We start from the raw sequence: 23,455 nt of genomic DNA on the forward strand, positions 1-23,455 counted from the left end.
ACACTGACTTTTCACAGAAATCTGTGTTACTGTTCAGGTTCGGCAGCCCCAACATAGCTTGTTGAAAGGCTGAAGATAACTACTGATATCACCTCAGTTGCTATTATTACTATTATTATTACTATTTATTGTTATAGCGCCATTTATTCCATGGCGCTTTACATGTGAGGAGGGTTAGACATAATAAAATACAAGTACAATAATCTTAGTCAGTACAAGTCACGACTGGTACATAAAGAGAGTGGACCCTGCCTGCGATGGCTCACAGTCTACAAGGGGTGGGTGAGAATACAGTAGGTGAGGGTAGAGCTGGTTGTGCAGCGGTTTGGTTGATCAGTGGTTACTGCAGGTTGTAGGCTTGTTGGAAGAGGTAGGCTCACATCAATCAGTTTTCACAACAGCAGCACGAGTGACAGGCTAATGATAGACCACTCATTAATTTGGCACTCGCACTGCCCTTGTGAGACCCAGCAGCTGTGAACTGAGGTGACGTCCACAGGTCCGCCCATCCCTATCAGGGAGTTGAGAGAGATATTTGTCTCCCAATTGCCATCTCATGTGTATGGCCGGCTTAAGGCTTTATGTAGACAGCAGAGCGATATGGCAACTTCCCACTGCTGAATTTTTGAGCTATTGAGCCTTTTTTTCCCTAGAAGCAATGCTTCTGTGAGAGTATAAATCTGTACATACAGCACCTAATAAAGGGCGCCATGATTTTTTGTCTCACATGCCCACAGAATCTGATTGAAAAAAGTTTGAAATGTTTCTATATGAAAATGTCATGTGCATGAAGCCTAAGCCATATAGTGATTTATGTGGGATTCATATTTGAACTGTACATTCATTTGTAAAAGTGACTTGTAATAATTGTAATAAAACATCTGTCGTCAGTGTCGTCATACAATATTTGCCACCTTTTATCCTCTCAGATCAGAGAACTGAGCACAAGTAGAGAATTCAGGGAGGGTAAGTACAAACACAGACTTTTACTGTGTGTATATATATATATACATACATATACAATGCCTTAAAAAACGTATTCATATCCCATGAACTTTTCCACATTTTCTCACGTTACAGCCACAAATGTACATTTACTTTGTTGGAATTTTATGCGATATAGCAACACAAAGTAGAAAGTATCTGTGACATTTAAAGGAAAAGATGCTTAGACTTTTAAATATTTTAAAAATATTAATCTGAAATGTGTGTCATGCATTTGTATTTGCCCCCTTAGTGAATACATCGTAGGACCATCATTCATTGCAATTAATGCTGCATGACTTTTAGGTTATGTCTCTACCAACTTTACACATTTAGACTAAACATGTTGCCTATTCTTCTTTGCAAAATAGCTCTAGCTCAATGATATTGCATGGAGACTTCTGTGAACAGCAATTTTCAAGTCTTCCTCCAGATTCCCAATGGGATTTAGGTCTGAACTATGGCTGGGCCATTAACGCACATGATTATGCTTTCATCTAAACCATCCATTGTAGTTCTGGCAGTATGTATAGGGTCGTTGTCCTACTGAAGATGAACCTACACCCAGTCTCAAGTGTTTTGCAGCATCTTATGGCTTTTCCTCCAGGATTGCCATGTATTTAGCTACATCCATCTTCCCATCAACTCTAACCAGCTTCCCTATTCCTGCTGAAGTAAAGCACCCACACAGCATGATGCTGCCACCACCATGTTTGACAGTGTGGATGGTGTTTTCATGGTGATTTTCAGTGTCACTTTTCTGCCACACATAGAATTTTGCATTTAGCCTAAAAAGTTCTACTTTGATCTCATCTGATCAGAGCACCTTCTACCACATGCTAGCTGTGTTCCCTACATGACACGTTTGAAATTGCAAAATACATTTATAGAGACCTGATAATAAACAGTCTTACTTTCAACCTTTCTATTATAATACAGCACCTCAGGTTGCACAAGTGGTTTTGCCAGTAGGAGAAGCAAAACAGGAAGCCATCGAAGAGTCAAGTACTGATGGTGAGTAGAGCATACATTGTATACACTGTATACAGTATATGTGTTATATGACTGCTTTTACAATTCCTTCTTAAAGGGTAGAGCATATGTTAGGGATTGTGGACATCAAAAAAGGGTCCACACTAGTTCCAGCCTCTTTAAGCCGAATCAAGGAGCCTCACCATCATATGTAATACCAGCTTTGTCCTGCAAGTATCAGTTAAAGAGAATCTGTTTGTAGGATCCACCCACCTAATCTATCTATATGGGCACGCAGATAACTGGAAATTGAAAAATATCATAAGTTGATATCTATAATCCTATGTCTTATTCCAGAGAAATCCACATTTTTCTTGTATGTAAATGAGCTGTTAAGGACTATGTCTGGCCCATAGACATATAGATGCCTATAGAGCTTATTTTAGTTAAAAGGAATTGTGTAACATGTAAGTAACACAGAACAAGAGAACTGAACCTGTCTCCTTTCAAACACATTTGCTGCAACTCTCACAGCTCTGCTGTATTGCAGCACTGTCTGTCTGTGAGATGTAAGCTGAAGCTGAGAGAAACCTGCAGATGTGTCAGGTATAATCACACACAGAAAGCCTACAATGCCCTAAGCAATAACACGGATGTAACGGTTCACATCATGCTGCCATCAATATGTCACGGATCTCAGGGAGGATACTTATATCGTCCCCACTACTCACAACAATTTGTCACGGACCAGGGTGGTTTGGTTGCCCCTGGTTCCTTCTGAAGGGGATTTATCTATATCCCAATTCCCAGTTCCGGTTTGGAACTTGCAACTCTCTGGTCCCCACTTTACCCTCAGGTCAGACTAGGTACTGCACCTAGGGTAATTAGTCACCAGAAAGGCTGTGTGCTATGTACTGGCTATTGGGCACGCTGCAGCGAGGGCAATATAACTACTCCCACACAGGCGGGAACAATAATTATCAACGCCACCGTCGCTACAAAGATTCCCAATCGCACAGAACAAAGTATGCTGCCACCAGCTCTGATTCCACAAGGGTTAACGGGTCCAGAGCCAACCCAAATCATTAACGTAATTCACTTCAGAGGAAGCGACAGTTCGTTTATAGAGCATGAAGAGACAGGCTAGTAAATTATATATTGTACTCCATAAAAAGGTAGGCAGTGTTTACAAAGTATAAAAGATATTATAAAGAAGACAAAATCATGTGTACATTACAGTGTGAACCTCGCATAAGTATGACACCATGCTCATGATGTTCCCAAAGTCAGGGGCGTTCTTTTAAGTGTAAATACGGAGCAATTACCTGAACTGCTTACTGAGAAATCTGCACTTTGCACTTGTTGCGTTTAGCTGTTCGTGTTTTCAGTGGATGCTAGATCTACTGATGGACATCCGGAATATATAATTCTTATCTTTCTAGCCCAAATTGGTGCCGCGATATATAACATTAATCGAACAAAGAAACTCAGGGCTTCACACCAGTTCCAACTACAGTAGTCTTAGGTGGGAGGAGGGAAATGAGCAGCCTTCACAGAGACTGCTTTCTGCAGCTACAGCCATACATTTTAGTGAGGGTTTTGAATTACACACATAGCAGCAGGCAGAAGAGAAGAGGAGGGGGGGGGGGGTCGGAATGGCCCGCAGCGTCTGTTCCCTGCTCTTGGTTGTAGCAGAGCTCAGTGTGCGTGATAGTACACAACCAAATACCTCATGTTACTGACAATGGAGAACCTTGAAAGCAGAAAGCCGATAAAGGGCAAAGATCCTCCACAAACAAGATAATAGTCAAAATGTTTTAACTTTAATACATTAACATGTTTAAAAACATAGTCATACAAGGAGATGGCAACACATACTGTACAGAAGACAAAAAAACTCACTGTGAAAGATGAATCATATTATTGAAGATAAAGTGCATAGAGGTACATAATCACTTATTAGAGGCAATGTTCATGTTCTTTATAGCTCCAGCCACTGTACCATAGTACCATATATTATGATATACCAGAGGTAAGCATATGTATGCATGATAGAAACCACATTAGTAAAGTGCTTAGTGCATGAAGTATAAAGTAAACACAAACACTGGTTGACACTGGAAACTCTCCTAACCATGTACTGCAGATCAGAGGATTCAGACATAGGAAATAACGCTAAAATAGCATGAATCTGAACCCACCGTCTACAGATCAATTGGGGGAAAGTGAAAGCTGGATCCCAAAACAAACCATAATGATCAGAACTTAAACACTGGATGCTGATAAGTATATTTACCCACTGTTAGGACTTGCAACAGTTGACCCCTTAATGCGTGTTTCAGCTGTTTTCTTCCTCAGAAGGGGTGCATGGGATCTGGGATCCTCTGATCTGCAGAAGGGTTAGGGTAAGGGTTACGGTTGGGGCTAGGGTTAGGGTTGGACTTAGAGCTAGGGTTAAGGTTGGGTTGGGTTTAGAGTTAGATTTAGGGTTGGGCTAGGGTTAGGGTTGGGGCTAGGGTTAGGACTGGGGCTAGAGTTAGGTTTGGGACTAGGGTTAGGGTTGTGTTGGGGTTGCGTTTGGGGTTAAGGTTGTGGTGTTTGGGTTAGAGTTGTAGTTAAGGTTATGGTTGTGATTAGGGTTAGGGGTGTGTTGGGGTTAGGGCTGTGTTAGGGTTGGAGTTAGAATTGGGGGGTTTACACTGTTTAGATACATCAGGGGGTCTCCAAACGAGACATGGTGCCTGCCATCGATTCCAGTCAATTTAGCGTTCAAAAAATCAAATAGTGCTCCCTCCCTTCTGAGCCCTGCTTTGCGACCAAACAGTGGCTTTCCCCCACATACTGGTTATTGGCGTACTCAGGAGAAAGTGCACAACACATTTAGTGGTTCATTTTCTCCTGATACCGTTGTGAAAATAAAAAACGTTTGGGTCTAATGTAAATTTTTTGTGAAAAAGAAAAAAGGTTAATTTTTCCTTCCACATTGCTTTAGTTCTTGTGATCAACTTTAAACCCTTAAAATTTACTAACAAAAAAAAGTTATGTTTCCAAAATTGTGCTGATGTAATGTTGATATGTGGGAATTGTTATTTATTGGCTATTTTGTGTGACACGACTCTCTGATTTAAGGGCACAAAAATTAAAAGTTTGAAAATTTCAACATTTTTGCCAATTTTCCATATTTTCATAAATAAACGCGAGTCATATCAAGGAAATTTTACCAATCTCATGAAGTACAATATATCATGAAAAACAATTTCAGAATCATTGGAATCCATTGAAACGTTCCAGAGCTATAACCTCATAAAGTGACAGTGGTCAGAATTGTATAAATTGGATTGGTCATTAAGGTCAAAATTGGCTCAGTCACTAAGGAGTCACTACCGAGGCACAAATTTGTATCTTGATGGCCCTTAAATAAGCCTTGGCAGATGATGTCATGAAGGCACACTGGGTCACTTATAAACCCCCACATGGAGCACAGCAGAGGATAGCGGCCATAGGGGAAGGTGGTGAAGCACTGCTGAGCCAAAGTAGGTGCGTAACAAATGCCCTTCCTGGGTGGATATGCGGCATGTGAAGAACGCCAACAAAAATGCCTCCTACTGCCACACCACTTCTTCAGGTCACAACCCTCATTTGTCTTTCACACCAACTAAATTTAACATTGAATACCGGCACTCCGTCTGATGATGAAACACAAGAAACCTGAGGAAAGCGATGCTTTTCTCGGGGTTTCATGAGGCTTTTGCAGCACCCAACTGATTTGCCAACTTTCCCTGGATTCCATATAGTCTGCGCAACCCAGAAAAAACATGAAAGATTGTAGATATCTTTGAATTGAAACTTTTAGGAAGAGTTTCTAGCTTTTAGCTATATTTAGAGATATAGCTCTGCCGATTGCTTTTCTGAAGGCCACTCCCTTTACTTTATCCAGTATCCTCCGACATTGAAAGTATTTTCTGAAATGACTGCAGCTTACTAGTATATTGCCATATCCCTTTGTTCTAGTAAATGGGGCTGTTCTAGCATTCCCAACATATTGGGTTGCAGATATTGGTGGAGCCTGGGCAGTGAGAAAGTGATGCATGTCGTAGCAATGGACTTGATGGAACTTAAAGCACTAAGCATCTCCATATACAATTTATTTTTCTTTTGTAATATGACTTTTTTTTGTGCCCTCGTTAGATGAATCTCTACATCACAGAATACAAACGATTGAGACTATGAGAACAGACCCCAATTTTGCTAAGAAACTTCGCCCAATCTTGCAGCAGACATTATTGGAGAAGCTTGAAAGTATGGGTGTGAAAAAGGTAATATAAGTCTGCATGATACAACACTAATATAAATTCTAGCAGACGCAATGCCTAATTTAATTGTCTGATTTTTTTCCTTTTGTAATTTAAAGGGATCTAAAGGAATTTCGTTATCTGTCTATAAAGAATTGAGATCTGTGTTGGCAAAGCAGTACCTGCAAAAAGTGAAGAAATGGCCAGAAATTGAGAGTGAAAGAGCAAAGATGGAGAAGCTTCTGAACAAACAAGTGAAGAAACAAGCTAAAAATTCTGAAAAAGAAATGTTATTGTCCACGACCTCTCAGCTGTCAAGTAAGGATCTGTGCAAGCCATTATTTCACACGGTTTAATAGACATGGGACTCGATTCATCACTGCATTTTATGCCTGTTTTTTTCTGTTAATGCTTTTGAATTAGTAACTTTTTGATGAGCGGCAAATTCATTAAACACCTTTTTTAGGTGTTCTTTTGTTGTTTTGTTTTCCGATTTTTATTTTTTTTTTAAATGCAGCTTTACCAGAAGTCTTAGACTTTAAACATAAAATTTTACTTAAAGGAAAAACAACTTCCAATATTTGAAACAAATCTACTGCAGTGATTTTCTGTGGGCCATTTATTTTACTGCTTTTGGCACCATTTTGTAAAACATGCCAAAGTGTGACAAAATGGTCAAAGAGAAAAAAAGCAATTTTTTATTTTGTGCAAAATTCATGACGTAGTGCACCATTTTGAAATGCAAAATTCATTAACAAAAAACGCAAGAAAAAAAAACAATAGTGGCTTAAAAAAATAATGATGCGTCAAGCCACACTTGTATTACCTCGTAGCAGAAGATATTTATTTAAAGGGAAACTGTCACCGGAATTTGGCGGGCTCTGTTTACGGTCCGATGGGCGGTGTTTTCTCTCCTTTCATGCACCCCTTCCTTTCCCGCTGGCCGCAATATGGTCTTGAATTTGATTCGGTTTCCTCCGTAGTACGCGCCATCTTGCCGAACTACGAACTTGCCGAAAAGCATTAGTGCACATGCGCCGGCGCACCATGTCCCGGAAGTATTTTGCTGTGTTCCGGGACTAATGCTTTTCGGCTTTGCCTGCAGTTGGCAAAGCATACTGCGCGTGCGCAAGGCAAGATTACATTGTGCACACGTGTACTACGGAGGAAACCGAATCAAATTCAAGACCATATTGCGGCCAGCGGGAAAGGAAGGGGTGCATGAAAGGAGAGAAAACACCGCCCATCGGACCGTAAACAGATCCCGCCAAATTCAGGTGACAGTGTACCTTTAAAATGCTTTTTCCTTGGTCCTGATATGTGGCAATTACCTAATACTATTCTTATTTTCTCACTGACGGTATGGATACTTGGAGTTTATAATTCTTCTTCTGCTAAGACTTTATTCCCACATCGGTTCTTATCGTCAGTGTGTGGTCAGTTATTTCTGCCTTTTTTTGCTGACTATCAGACCACATAAGAAATTCATAGAAATGTTGCACTGTGATCTATTTTTTGGACAGATCTAACCCATTCAAGTGACAAGGGAAACTTGCGAAACCTCCCATCAGAATTTTTTTAGTGGGATACAAGATAAAAATATAATATAGAGATGGAAAGAAAACAACATACAGGTCAAAAACAAGATGAAATAATTATATAGCAGCTTCCCAATATACTGGTACTAGCAGATCTTCCTCGTGCAGGTGGCCTCACATTCTCTAGGAACAAACAATACCGATATTAGAGATGAGCACACATATTTGAACTATCCTGGTTCAGCAACCAATTCGCTCCTCTGTGGGAGCCGTTCATGGGCAGTGTTCACATCTGCAGCCAGCATCCTCTCCCCGGCATTCTGCACACTTCTGCTACTTACTAAGCTCTTGACTGATATGTACTGAAACATTTTGAATTATAGGGGAAGACCCTCTAGAGCACTGTTCCCCAACTCCAGCCCTCAAGAGCCACCAACAGGTCATAATTTCAGGATTGCCTTAGTATTGCACAGGTGATAATTCCATTGCCTACACAGGCAATAATTCCATCACCTGGGCAATTCTAAGGAAATCATGAAAACATACCCTGTTGGTGGCTCTTGAGTACTGTAGTTGGGGAACACTGCTCTAGAGAGTATAACAAATCTTAGTATGTAAAGTAATTTTTAGCAAATACACCCTTTGCTCCTCATCAGTCTGTACAGTATTGCTATGTATTGCGTTGTTTCCTAATGATACTATAATTTCCCACGGGATCAATAAAGTGTATCATATCGTATCGTATCGTAATGCATTATGTAATTATCATTTTGTGTTGTGCAGCCACAGTTCAGAGTCCAAAGAGTCCACGTTTCGTCACATCTGCTGGGTCCACTGAACATGTTAGCAATGTGAGAATGGTTACCTCTGCAAAACCTCTTTCAGAAGGAACAACTGGTCATAATGTAAGCAAGCCGATTAACGTCTCCCCACGGGGAAGGTGAGCAAAGTCAAAATATATTTATTGTATTTTAAGATGACCATTTAATGCCTGGAAAACTTCACAAACTAATAGGAGACCAAAATATAAAACTTTTCTCAAATATATAGTATATACGGTAATTTGTAAAAACTCAAAAATACCTGTCACATTTAGTGATGAAAGCTCTGGACCTTTAGAAAGGGAGACTGAATTTGGCTCTCCACTGTCTCATTATTGTGTCAGTTGTGTGAGACTTACTGCTTTTGGGCTGTGATATAACCACTGTTTGGGGGAGAGTGCATAAGAGTCTGCAGAATGGAAAGACAGCGTGGTTCTTTGCTACTGATGGATTCATTCTAGATGTAGAGTTGTGTAAGAAGAGATGTAAAATGGGGTCATCTATATTATAGTGCAACATCATTCGAGTTGGAAGCTTCATAATTGAAATGTAAAAATCCCACCATTTTACTCTTCGTTTCTTGTCGTTTTGCTTCAATATCGCCCACGTTTGCAGTCTCAGTGATGGCCGAATTCCTATGCAAGGAGCACGTGCTTCTTGCATTCTCTATGCTTTAAAACTTGCAAGCACAGCTCTGACTGGTTAGATCTCTTGCTGAGCGAAGCTTAAGTGTTTCTTCCATGCTGTAGAGGCAAAGTTACCTATGTTTTCAGCTTGGTAGAGCGCTGAGTTTGAACCAGGAGTGTAACCATGCCACGGGACTGAACTATCAATCTTTAGGAGCAAAACCCCTCCCTGTAAGCAGGAAGCCATAAGGCAGGAAAGCTGCTTGCTTTTAAAGGAACAAATGCTAAACTCACACAAAAATTAGAAACAATATAAAAAATATCAATTTCTTCCTTAACCCCTTAGTAACATAGTAACATAGATTTAAAGTTGAATGAAGTACATTTAGTTCAATCTATATCCTAACCTAACCCACCCTAACATGTTGATCCAGAGGAAGGCAAAAAAACCATGTGGCTAACAGCAAGCTCCACATTGGGGGAAAAAATTCCTTCCCGGCTCCACATACGGCAATCAGACTAGTTCCCTGGATCAACCCCCCATCAAGGAATCTAATATATAACCTGTAACATTATTCCTTTCAAGAAAGGTATCCAGTCCCTTCTTAAATTTTAGTAATGAATCAGTCATTACAACATCATACGGCAGAGAGTTCCATAGTCTCACTGCTCTTACAGTAAAGAATCTGCGTCTGTTATTATGCTTAAACCTTCTTTCCTCCAGACGTAGAGGATGCCCCCTTGTCCCTGGCTCAGGTCTATGATTAAAAAGATCATCAGAAAGGTCTTTGTACTGTCCCCTCATATATTTATACATTAAAATAAGACCACCCCTTAGCCTTCCTTTTTCCAAACTAAATAGCCCCAAGTGTAATAACCTATCTTGGTATTGCAGACCCCCCAGTCCTCTAATAACCTGGGTCGCTCTTCTCTGCACCCGCTCTAGTTCAGCTATGTCTTTCTTATACACCGGAGACCAGAACTGTACACAGTATTCTAAGTGTGGTCGAACTAGTGACTTGTATAGCGGTAAAATTATGTTCTCCTCATGTTCATCTATGCCTCTTTTAATGCACCCCATTACTTTATTTGCCTTTGTAGCAGCTGCCTGATACTGGCCACTAAATGTGAGTTTGTCATCCACCCATACACCCAGGTCATTTTCAGTGACAGTTTTGCCAAGTGTTTTACAATTAAGCAAATAATTATACATCTTATTTGCTCTACCCAAGTGCATGACCTTACATTTATCTCCATTAAAGCTCATTGTCATTTATCAGCCCAAGCTTCTAGTTTACATAAATCCTCCTGTAATAAAAATTGTCCTCCTCTGTATTGATTACCCTGCAGAGATTAGTGTCATCTGCAAATATTGAAATTCTGCTCTGAATGCCCGCTACAAGGTCATTAATAAATATATTAAAAAGAAGAGGGCCCAATACTGACCCCTGTGGTACACCACTGCTAACCACGACCCAGTCCGATTGTGCTCCATTAATAACCACCCTTTGTTTCCTATCCCTGAGCCAGCTCTCAACCCACTTGCACATATTTTCCCCTATCCCCATTATTGTCATTTTATGTATCAACCTTTTGTGTGGCACCGTATCAAAAGCTTTTGAAAAGAGTCCATATACACTACGTCCACTGGGTTCCCTTGGTCCTCTCCGGAACGTACCTCTTCATAGAAACTGATCAAATTAGTCTGACATGAACGGTCCCTAGTAAACCCATGCTGATACTGGGTCATGAAGTTATTCCTCTTCAGATACTCCAGTATAGCGTCCCTTAGAATGCCCTCCAGGATTTTACCCACAGTAGAGGTTAAGCTTACTGGCCTATAATTTCCGAGTTCAGTTTTTGTTCCCTTTTTGAATATTGGCACCACATTTGCTATACACCCGTCCTGTGGTACAGACCCTGATATTATGGAGTCTTTAAAGATTAAAAATAATGGTCTATCAATGACTGTACTTAATTCCTGCAGTACTCGAGGGTGCATCCCATCCGGGCCTGGAGATTTGTCAATTTTAGTGATTTTTAGACGCCGCCGTTCTTCCTGCTGGGTTAAGCAGGTGACAGTTAATGGAGAATTTTTGTTATCACTGATTATATTGTCTGTCATGGGATTTTCTTGTGTAAATACAGTGGAAAAAAGTCATTTAGCATATTGGCTTTTTCCTCATCCTCATCCACCATTTCACCCAGACTATTTATAAGGGGGCCAACACTATCATTTTTAGTTTCTTACTATTTATGTAGTTAAAGAATATTTTGGGATTATTTTTACTTTCTCTGGCAATGAGTCTCTCTGTCTCTTTGCTGCCTTGATTTGCTTTTTAAAGAATTTATTTAATTTTCTGTATTTATTTAATGCCTCATCACTACCTACTTCCTTTAATTCTCTAGATGCTTTCTTTTTGCCACTTATTTTGCCCCTTACAGCTCTATTTAGCCATAGCGACTGAACCAATTTTGCACTTAATGACCAAGCCAGTTTTTACAATTCTGACCACTGTCACTTTATGAGGTTATAGCTCTGAAACATTTCAACGTATCCCACTAATTCTGAGAATGTTTGTTTGGGACATATTGTACTTTATGGTAGTGGTAAAATTTCTTTGATATGACTTGCGTTTATTTATGAAAAAAATGGAAATTTGGCAAAAATGTTGCAATTTTTCAACTTTTAATTTTTGTGCCCTTTAATGAGAGTCATATCGCACAATATAGTTAATAAATAACATTTTCCACATGTCCCCTTTACATCAGCACGATTTTGGAAACATAATTTGTTTTGTTAGGATGTTATAAGGGTTAAAAGTTAACCAGCGATTTCACATTTGAAGTGATTTTGGGGGGCCAATATAGCCGAAAATACCCAAAAGTTACACCATTCTAAAAGCTGCACCCCACAGAGTGCACAAAACCACATTCAAGAAGCCTATTAATCCTTCAGGTGCTTCACGAGAACTAAAGCAATGTGGAAGGAAAACATGAACATTTTACTTTTTTTCACAAAAAAATTACTTTGGAACCAAACTTTTTTTTATTTTTCCCCAGAGAATCAGGAAAAAATGGATGACAAAATTTGTTGTGCAATTTCTCCTGAGTATGCCAATACCCAGTATGTGGGGGAAAGCCCCTATTTGGGTGCATGGCAGGGCTCAGCAGGGAGGGAACACTGTTTGACTTTTTGGATGCAAAATTGGCTGGAATCAATGGTCGGTGCCATGTCGCGTTTGGAGACCCCCTGATGTACCTAAACAGTGGAAACCCCCCAATTCTAACTCTAGCCCTAACACAGCCCTAATTCTAATCCCAACCCTAACCATAACCCCAATCCCAACACAACCTTAGCCCCAACCCTATTTTTTTTTGTTTTGATCAATGTGATAGGGCCTATCACAGTGATCAAAATGAACCAATAGAAGAAATCTATTGTTGCTGGGTGCTGGCCGACAGTTCTCGGTGGGCGCACTGCTCATGTGCCCACCATTTTCTTCTTGGAAGAAGACGCCAAGGGCCGGGAGATATCTCCGGGGGATGCAGGAGGTGCCGGAGGTGCCGGGAAGGGGCTCGGGGGACCCCATTTCTCTTTTGACTGATGTGCTAGATCATGTCAGAGGAAAGAGAAATAAATAGGAAGTCTGCCTTTTTTTTATTGCGGTCGCCATTATTCCGTATATAACGATGATTGCAACACTGGGGACAATAAAAACCGACACGAATTATGTTCTCCGGGCCTTGACTACTCCCAGTAGCCGAGACCCCGGAGAGTTTCTGACGCTGGGTGCGCTATACCCTTATTCCTTTGCGCCTTTAAAAAGTGGCGCTGAGGAATAAGTACCCTTAACTGCTGGTGTTAAAAGACGTATTGGCGGTTGTTAAGGGATTAGATGTGTGTTCTGGTTTTGGTAAAATTTTGCCCCCAAGTGAAGAACAGTTTAGAAAGAAAAGCTATGCTTTACTCACCCTCCCTGGTTTCATTGCTGAGTCTCTGCCGCTGCCCCAATCTCTGTTGTTTGTCTGCAGCGCTGTCGACATGAGTCAGCAGAAATGCTGCAGTAAAACCGGAGATGGAGATTAAAGCACAATTTGCTTTTTTTACACTGTACTACGCATGGAGATAGCCATTTACTGATAGTGGAAAACCCCTTTAGTCTCCTCCCTCATCTCCCATTCTGCCACATATGACAATTGTAACTTAGAATTGTACAGTATAAATGTAAATCTTCTCAATGTGTCTCAAGAAGTCAACAATGTATCCACACCTACTTGTCATAATCCTGTGTCTGGCTGTAAACCAGCTGTCTGTGCTTGGTAAAGCCTCACCCTCACTCGTTCAAAATATGGATCAATTTGTGACAAAATAATCCTGTTTTTCTCACAAGACTGTTTGAAGACCCTACAAAAAATCCTGCAGGCTGACAATCAGTGGTGACACATTTATTTTCTCTTCAGTTGTATCTTTTGTTTCTAGGTTCATTGCTCCCTTAGGATGCTGCCTATTACTGCTTTGATCTATCTTTTTATTTCCACCAGAACTCCCCCATTCACATCAGAAGATGACGCATCAATGTTGGACCGGTCACCCTTCCCTTCTCCTGCACCCAGAACTAATCTGAACTCCCAGAAAATTCCAATGGCTCAGAAGCAAGTTGAAGACATCAGCGATGATGACTGGTCAGATGAATCTGATATCTCTCCTGGAAAACCTAGCCCCAGAGTGGTTAGCTTTACAAAAGACAAAGCAAGTAAAGGTTAGAGTTTCGCAAATAAATATAATGTTAATAAGTAGCATGCAAGAATTAAAGAAAAAATTTGAATTTCTTTATTTCAACACTTTAGTTTAGCCTATTAACCATTTATAATGAACAGTCAATGTCTCCTCCGAGATAAGATGTAAAAAGAAGGATTGAATATATTGGTTTTCAACTTATGCTATCTTTTGCTCTTCTAAAACAAGCTCTGTCCTAATTGTAAAAAATACTTAATTGAGCCATCTGAGCTTACATCTACTTAGGGCAGCTCCTTCCTCTCACATATGACCATCAGTTCTAAGTACTATACAGCTCTCGATGGCGCCAACATCAGGTGGAGACTTCATGCAGCAGCTATGGGATCTCAGTGTTATTTTCCCATAAAGGTTCCTTCCTCTGTAAATGCCCAAGGAGTTTCTCGCTGCACATTATCAACAGGTTAGAAGGAGTTTGTGGATAGTCTCCACGCTGCCGACAGAATTTAAGACATATATCCCAGTGTAGTAACATGATTAGTTTATTTCGACGCATTTCGAAGTACAAGGTTACATGTGGTTTTCCTGAAGAAGTAACCTTGTACTTCGAAACACGTTGAAATAAACCAATCATTTTGCTACACTGAGATATATGTCTTTAATCCTGTCGGCAGTGCAGAGACTATCCACAAACTCCTTCTAACCTATTCATGTCTGATGGTCACTGGCTGACCCGTGGATCTGCTTCAGCCGATATTGCACTATATGTTGTTCTTTTCAGATTAAACAGGGGAGTTTAATCTGAGCGAAAAGCTCACTATATTTCTCGGATAAGACCCTATTTGGCGCTGATCTTTCCTACAATTTTCCTTGGATATCGTTGCACAATCTGGAACATTCTATGGATTTTTTCATGTGCTTGCTTCCAAGGTTAAACATACTATAAAGGCAAGCAACATGGTTTATATGTGGCCACTTTAGAGAATGGGTCCAGCCCTGATTGGACCTCTCCCCTTTGCCATTGAGTGCTACTAGATTCCTCCTTAAGATGAACTGCATTCTTTGTAAATGAGGATGTGATTAATTGTCCCTTGGTTAGAGATATAATGGAGAGTAAAACATGACTTTATTGGGTGTTCATTGTTATCATTACTGTAGAGTTCCTCCTCTTCCTTGAACGCCATTGATTGCTATGCATTAACGTGCGCTCAGTATGTGATTTTGTCTGTGACTTCAACTTTAAAGTAATAACATGCTCCGATACTCAATGTATATGGTGTTTTCCACATTTAGGGTCTGCGGTCCAATCTATGGCTCGAAGTCTAGAGAGACAACTGTCAAAGCCAAGGGAGAAACCATTTGGTGGAGTAGAAACTCTTTCTTCTACTTTAAAATCCACAAATGCATCTGAAATAAGAAAATCTCAGGTAAACAATAAAATAGGCATCTATTAGTAGGATATGTGGTCTAGACTCTAGACATGGATTTAGGCTGGGCTTCAATTTTGCATGATGTATGAGACTAAAGACTCATTCAGACGTTGGTTGCAAATTGGTCCAAGATCAGACTGCAATGCACGGAATGGCCGTGGCTCTCCCGAATGGTGTAGGAAAGCCTTGTAGAAATACACGAAGCTGTCATGCTCGGCCAGTATGTGCATTAGCGGTACAATCTCGGACCTATTTGCATAGACGTCTAAATGAGCCTTTACTCATCTACTACTATTATAGATGTGTTATTTTGCTGCAAAAAAACAGCTCAATATCTGATCTGTTGCATGTGATTTGGTGACTTATATTGAGGTCAGTGGGGGCAAAGTCATGTTTGCCTTGTGATCTGCAGCCAAAAAGCCAACAGGTTTGGCTAAGGCTACATGGCAAAAAGTGATCGATGACATGAACATGATAAGTCTTAATTTTCTATTTTTTAACATTTCCTGTGGTCCCACTATAGGACTTGACCATGCAATCACTCGATCTCTTCTATAATACACTGCAATACTTTTGTATTGCAGTGTATTATGCCTGTTAGTGAAATAACAAGCATCCTATAAGGTCCTAATTTTTGGCAAATCCTAATTCGAGTTCAAATGTAGCCGGAGAGATTTTGTTAGGCTCCAGATTACCATAAAAATCCGTCACTACCTAGAGATATATTGCAGGGTGCTGATAGGGTAACATAATGACCTCCCTCTTTAAGGAGCAAAACAAACACAATGGTAGATATTCACTGCTGCATCTAATGGGATGAAACGACTAAATGATGCATCCGCCAATGCTGTAAATTTACAGTGCACAGGGCAAGGTGTTAAAAGGGACTTCCTTTGAACATAGTTTTATAGATGAGATATATATTTTAGAATCTACAAAAAAAAGTAAATAATTTCCTATCTAATTTACTGATCTGAGTCTAAGCTATGTCCTATATTATAGTCCAGGCTTCAGAGCTTTTATTCTAGTGTTCATAATCCTATACATTGACTCTCTATTTGACTTGCAAATGACATTTTGTTCATGTATTTTTTAGTCATGGGATGACAGTGACTCTGAAATTTCATCTTTGGAAGAAATTACAGACAATCAAGACCAAATTCCCAGAAAGCCTCAGCCTGCATTACGTCAAAGTGCTGAATCCACAGGCTCACATGGAACCAGCATCTGGAGCTCCACAAGTGCAAAGGGATGGTAACCCTGAGGCCTTGACCGTCGTCAAATCTATGACAAAGTGGAGTCAGGAAGGCTCCTAATATGCAATATTTCTATCCAGCAGAAACTTAATAGCTTAAAGAGGTTTTCCCAAGAAAGACATGTATCACTTATCCACAGGAGAGGTCATAAATGTCTGATCCTTGGAGGCCTCACCTCCGAGACCCCCCCACTGATCATGAGAATGTGGTTGGGATTGAATAGAGCACCATGGTTCTATGTGACTGCTGCTCCATTCATTGTCCATGGGACTGATATAACCAAACACAGTGCAAATTGGAGCCGATTCAATGAGAAATGAAATGATAGAACATAATTACAGCGTTACCTTTTTGTAGCTTTTAACATTTTATTATTACTTAAATTATATTGTAAGTCTCACTCTAAAAAATAGAATAATGAAGTAATAAAAGCTGAATAACAATCTTTTCTTATTAAACCAGATGTAATCAAACATAGAAATTCATTATTTGCACAGCTGCAATCAAAAGTATACAACCCCCAGTGTAAATAATGTGTATTAGCAAAATTTCCAAGCTTTCTGCTATTTGCAATAAACCAATCGGACAAGAACAATCTAAATAAGCTGAACACAACTAATATAACAAGCGGTTTATCCATATTCAACACAAAATGCCTCTTACACGGACAACCGCAGTCTCAGAATTATTTAATTATTCCATCTTCAAATCGTCTTTAGTATTTAATCGAGCTCCACCAGCTGTTATAACCTGCTACAAACATAATTCATAGTCAGACATCAGCTTCTGTCAGCAGAAGAGGAATTTTAGCCAATTCCTGCCGGGCAGTGTCTTCCAGTTCACTAATATTCTTGGGCTATCAAGAGAGTTTTCCAAAAAGGGATCACTTCTTGGCACAAACGAGGACATGTTACAAGAAGAAGACACAAAGGCATTGACTGCTCAAGTTGAAAGTTAAAGGTCCACTAGCTACACTACCTGGACATGGTGGAACGAAATAGCTATGACCGGATGCCACCAGATTTCTGAGAAGGCAGGTGGTCAAAAACTCTTGAGTGTCTGCTAAGGAGCCGCACCAAGGTTTGGTGGCAGCAGACACTGATTTTTCACAGTACGGCACATATAAATCGCTGAAGCTCTCTCTACATGAACAACGAGATAACCACCTGTGCTGAGTCAAAAACACAAGAAAACTGTATAAATTATCCTGATAAATAAGCCACATATGTTTTGGGATTCTATTTAGTGACACAATGAAACAAAACAGGAAATTTTCAGCAGATGACAACCCATGCAGAAGCACAGGAGTCCAAAAATGTTGGGGGCCCACTGTCATCATTAAATCAGTTTCTTAATATCAATTGCCTATGAAAGCTTGAACTAATAAACTTCATAAATTACTAAAGGATTGTTAAAGAAAAATAACTAGGTGTTTTGTGTTAACCAATGGAATAAGAGGGTGCCCTTATACAGTCTGTGCATGGGAAAACTCTACTCTCTGTGTTTGGAACAGCGGTATATCTGGAGGAGGAACAATGAAACATACACTAAAAAGACACCATGCCTACAATGAAGCATGGTGGTGGATTGATTATGCCTACAGTGGTGCAAGATAGATTCAATCAAGAAGCAGAAAGTGCTAGGTTAAAACATAATACCTTATTTAAGGAAGCTGAAGCTTGGACATCATTGAATCTGCCAATTGAAGGTTTCATTGAAGGTGTCACGCGCGGACATGGTCAAGTTCTGCGGACGACACATCATAAAGCTACAAAAAAGGGAGAAGACGGCCCTAAGGGTACGTGTCCACGTTCAGGATGGCTGGCACTTTGGACAGAGCGCAAAACTCGCTCCGCCCCGTTCGGGACACGCGATGATGCTGGATGTGTTCATTGCACACATCCGGAATCATCGCACCCCACACATAGGGCCCTTTGTTTTACCTTGCGGCGGCGCAGCGCCGCTACAAGGCAAACGGACATGCTGCGATCTAAAAAGAAGCACCACATGTCCAGGGCCACCAGATGCGTGTTACCACGCATAGTGGAGACAGACCTCATGACATCAACCCGTGCCTGTCCCTAAACTCCCCTACCGCTCTATGCGGGTTCTTGCCCCCGCCACCATCACATGCCTAGTCCCTGGTTGTCTCCTCAATGTACCCTGGCTAGTGCACTGGCCAACAAGGACACTAGCCTCACCACTGCAGATGGTAAAATACAAGAGAGTAGACAGGGGAGCTCCTCATTCCAGGCTGATCTGCATAGAATAACTCTATTACCGACGATCAGCTGATGGGTCATGTGACTATTTAAAGGATGGTGGGAGTGGTAACAAACCAACATCAGCTGTCCATCCTAAAAGCGGCTGCCAGCAAAAGACTGACATTAACACTTGCTGGACCAAAAGTAAAAAACATTTAAATTACAGCAGAGCCAGAGCTGCCACAAATCACATTATAATGAATCGTGACAGAAGGTTTGAGCGTGGCCAACACAGTCTACTTACTTGAACCCAATAAAAAAACTTTGATGGGATTTGTAGAAAGCGGTTATAACTCCAAGAATATTAGTGAACTGCAGGACATTGCCCTGGAAAAATGGGTGAAGATTCTTCAGGAAATCTGAAAGTAGCTGGTGTCTGGTCTGTCTATACATCTCTTTTACAGCAGGTCATAACAGCTAGAAAGGCTTTACTGAGTGCTATAGATGCTTGTTATCAAGGGGTAAAACAAGCGTCTGTATGTATCTGGTGCGCTCTGTACTTTTAAGTTCAAGTTATTTGCTGCAATAAATACTTTTTTCTCATTTTTTACAAATATATTTAGAGAGTTTATATTAAAAATACGTTTTGTTAAAAAAAATATGCTTGAATGTTCACGTTATTGTATTTATAAATACATGGCTAAAGGCCTGGAATGATGCAAACAGCATAATTATGGTCAGAGATACTCTCTATGCGATATCAATAACGTAAGAAAAAGAATTTAAGAGAGCTTGTATTAGTCCAGTCTCAATCAAAAGATATATAAAGGGTCTTTATTAATTAGTGAATGACCAGGATATAATAAGGTAATTAAATACCACACCTTACAATAAGTTATAAAAGAACGAATAAAATCAAGCGGGCAGTGACACATCCATGTAGCAGCACAATGAGTAATTAGTATCTATGTAAATAAGGGCAGGAAAACTTCATATGAAAGGACTGATGCATCAATAGCCCATTGTGGCGAGACTAGAGGGGGAAACCCAGAGTGAAAGGGTGCACCTAGTGCCCACCAATGTAATACAGGAGAACTAGCCCACTTAACTACAGTAAGCACAAGCTACTAAATCAGAACCCCCCCCCCCCCCCATACATGCACCATAGGGTATGGTAAGGTGTGGTATTTAATTACTTTATTATTTCCTGGTCATTCACTAATTAATAAACACATTTTATATATCTTTTGCTTGAGACTGGACTTTCATATATTCTACTCAAACACTTTTTTGTTTACTAATAGGGATGTGAGCCCTCTTAACCCCTTAGTGACAGAGCCAATTTGGTACTTAATGACCAGGCCAATTTTTGCAATTCTGACCACTGTCACTTTATGAGGTTATAACTCTAAAACGCTTCAACGGATCCCGCTGATTCTGAGATTGTTTTTTCGTGACATATTGTACTTCATGTTAGTGGTAACATTTCTTCGATATTACTTGCGATTATTTATGAAAAAAACGGAAATATGGCGAAAATTTTTAAAATTTTGCAATTTTCAAACTTTGTATTTTTATGCCCTTAAATCAGAGAGATATGTCACGAAAAATAGTTAATAAATAACATTTCCCACATGTCTACTTTACATCAGCACAATTTTGGAAACAAAATTTTTTTTTGTTAGGGAGTTATAAGGGTTAAAATTTGACCAGCAATTTCTCATTTTTACAACACCATATTTTTTTTAGGGACCACATCACATTTGAAGTCATTTTGACGGGTCTATATGATAGAAAATAATGAAGTGTGACACCATTCTAAAAACTACACCCCTCAAGGTTCTCAAAACCACATTCAAGAAGTTTATTAACCCTTTATGTGCTTCACAGGAACTGAAACAATGTGGAAGGAAAAAATTAACATTTAACTTTTTTTTGCAAACATCTTAATTCAGAACCATTTTTTTTATTTTCACAAGTGTAAAAACAGAAATGTAACCATAAATTTTGTTATGCAATTTCTCCTGAATACGACAATACCCCATATGTGGGGGTAAACCACTTTTTGGGTGCACCGCAGAACTTAGAAGTGAAGGAGCGCCGTTTGACTTTTTCAATGCAGAATTGGCTGGAATTGAGATCGGACGCCATGTCGCGTTTGGAGAGCCTCTGATGTGCCTAAACAGTGGAAACCCCCCACAAGTGACCCCATTTTGGAAACTAGACCCCTTAAGGAACATATCTAGATGTGTGGTGAGCACTTTGAACCCCCATGTGCTTCACAGAAGTTTATAATGTAGAGCCGTGAAAAAAAAAATCGCATTTTTTCTACAAAAATGATGATTTTGACCACAAATTTTTATTTTCACAAGGGTAACAGGAGAAATTAGACCACAAAAGTTGTTGTGCAATTTCTCCTGAGTACGCTGATACCCAATATGTGGGGGTAAACCACTGATAGGGCGCACCGCAGAGCTTGGAAGAGAAGGAGTGCCGTTTTACTTTTTCAATGTAGAATTGGCTGGAATTGAGATTGGACGCCATGTCGCGTTTGGAGAGCCCCTGATGTGCCTAAGCAGTGGAAACCCCCCACAAGTGACACCATTTTGGAAACTAGACCCCTTAAGGAACTTATCTAGATGTGTGGCGAGCACTTTGAACCCCCATGTGCTTCACAGAAGTTTATAACGTAGAGCCGTGAAAAAAAAAATTTCATTTTTTCTACAAAAATGATCTTTTTGCACACAAATTTTTATTTTCACAAGGGTAACAGGAGAAATTAGACCACTAAAGTTGTTGCGCAATTTCTCCTGAGTACGTCGATACCCAATATGTGGGGGTAAACCACTGTTTGGGCGCACCGCAGAGCTTGGAAGAGAAAGAGTGCCGTTTTACTTTTTCAATGTAGAATTGGCTGGAATTGAGATCGGACGCCATGTCGCGTTTGGAGAGCCCCTGATGTGCCTAAACAGTAGAAATCCCCCACAAGTGACCCCATTTTGGAAACTAGACCCCCCATGGAACTTATCTAGATGTGTGGTGAGAACCTTGAATGCCCAAGTGCTTCACAGAAGTTTATAATGCAGAGCCGTGAAAATAAAAAATATTTTTTTTTCCACAAAAAAGATTTTTTAGCCCCCAAGTTTTTATTTTCACAAGGGTAACAAGAGAAATTGGACTGCAAAAGTTGTTGTCCAATTTGTCCTGAGTTTGCTGGTACCCCATATGTGGGGGTAAACCACTGTTTGGGTGCACGGCAGAGCTCGGAAGGAAGGAGCGCCGTTTTGGAATGCAGACTTTGATAGAATGGTCTGCGGGTATTATGTTGCGTTTGCAGAGCCCCTGATGTACCTAACCAGTAGAAACCCTCCACAAGTGACCCCATTTTGGAAACAAGACCCCTCAAGGAACTTATCTAGATGTGTGGTGAGAACTTTGAATGCCCAAGTGCTTCACAGAAGTTTAGAATGCAGAGTCGTGAAAATAAAAAATATTTTTTTTTTCCACAAAAAAGATATTGTAGCCCCCAAGTTTTTATTTTCACAAGGGTAACAGGAGAAATTGGACTGCAATAGTTGTTATCCAATTTATCTTGAGTACGCTGATGTGCCATATGTGGGGGTAAACCACTGTTTGGGCGCACGGCAGAGCTCGGAAGGGAAGGAGCGCCTTTTTGGAATGCAGACTTTGATAGAATGGTCTGTGGGCATTATATTGCGATTGCAGGGCCCCTGATGTATCTAAACTGTAGTAACCCCCCACAAGTGACCCCATTTTGGAAACTAGACCCCCCAAGGAACTTATCTAGATGTGTGGTGAGAACTTTGAATGCCCAAGTGCTTCACAGAAGTTTAGAATGCAGAGTCGTGAAAATAAAAAATATTTTTTTTTTCCACAAAAAAGATATTGTAGCCCCCAAGTTTTTATTTTCACAAGGGTAACAGGAGAAATTGGACTGCAATAGTTGTTGTCCAATTTATCCCGAGTACGCTGATGTGCCATATGTGGGGGTAAACCACTGTTTGGGCGCACGGCAGAGCTCGGAAGGGAAGGAGCGCCTTTTTGGAATGCAGACTTTGATAGAATGGTCTGTGGGCATTATGTTGTGATTGCAGAGCCCCTGATATACCTAAACTGTTGTAACCCCCCACAAGTGACCCCATTTTGGAAACTAGACCCCCCAAGGAACTTATCTAGATGTGTGGTGAGAACTTTGAATGCCCAAGTGCTTCACAGAAGTTTAGAATGCAGAGTCGTGAAAATAAAAAATATTTTTTTTTTCACAAAAAAGATATTGTAGCCCCCAAGTTTTTATTTTCACAAGGGTAACAAGAGAAATTGGACCCCAGAAGTTGTTGTCCAATTTATCCCGAGTACGCTGATGCCCCATATGTGGGGGTAACCCACTGTTTGGGCGCACGGCAGAGCTCAGAAGAGAGGGAGCACCATTTGACTTTTTGAGCGCAAAATTGGCTGTCGTGTTTGGAGACCCCCTGATGTACCTAAACAGTGGAAACCCCCCAATTCTAGCTCCAACCCTAACCCCAACACACCCCTATCCCTAATCCCAACCTGATCCATAATCCTAATCACT

General features: G+C 40.3%; 1 protein-coding gene across 2 annotated transcripts in view; it reads left to right on the forward strand.

Moving 5' to 3' along the window:
* DZIP1L (DAZ interacting zinc finger protein 1 like) overlaps nucleotides 1-19,512 on the forward strand; it is a 164,651-nt gene extending 145,139 nt beyond the window's left edge. Inside the window, exons 9-16 of one of the 2 annotated variants that reach the window (XM_069727944.1) lie at nucleotides 930-966; nucleotides 1,924-1,998; nucleotides 6,145-6,272; nucleotides 6,368-6,566; nucleotides 8,570-8,726; nucleotides 13,779-13,996; nucleotides 15,265-15,398; nucleotides 16,498-19,512. In XM_069727944.1, coding sequence (XP_069584045.1) covers nucleotides 930-966; nucleotides 1,924-1,998; nucleotides 6,145-6,272; nucleotides 6,368-6,566; nucleotides 8,570-8,726; nucleotides 13,779-13,996; nucleotides 15,265-15,398; nucleotides 16,498-16,659 — 1,110 coding nt within the window. In that variant the 3' untranslated portion in view covers nucleotides 16,660-19,512. The remainder of the gene's footprint in view (nucleotides 1-929; nucleotides 967-1,923; nucleotides 1,999-6,144; nucleotides 6,273-6,367; nucleotides 6,567-8,569; nucleotides 8,727-13,778; nucleotides 13,997-15,264; nucleotides 15,399-16,497) is intronic. The other variant, XM_069727945.1, reaches the window with a different exon arrangement.
* The last annotated feature ends 3,943 nt before the right edge of the window (nucleotides 19,513-23,455 follow it).

The sequence above is a fragment of the Ranitomeya imitator genome, chromosome 5 (assembly GCF_032444005.1).
Source record: "Ranitomeya imitator isolate aRanImi1 chromosome 5, aRanImi1.pri, whole genome shotgun sequence".
Classification (NCBI taxonomy): Eukaryota; Metazoa; Chordata; class Amphibia; order Anura; family Dendrobatidae; genus Ranitomeya; species Ranitomeya imitator.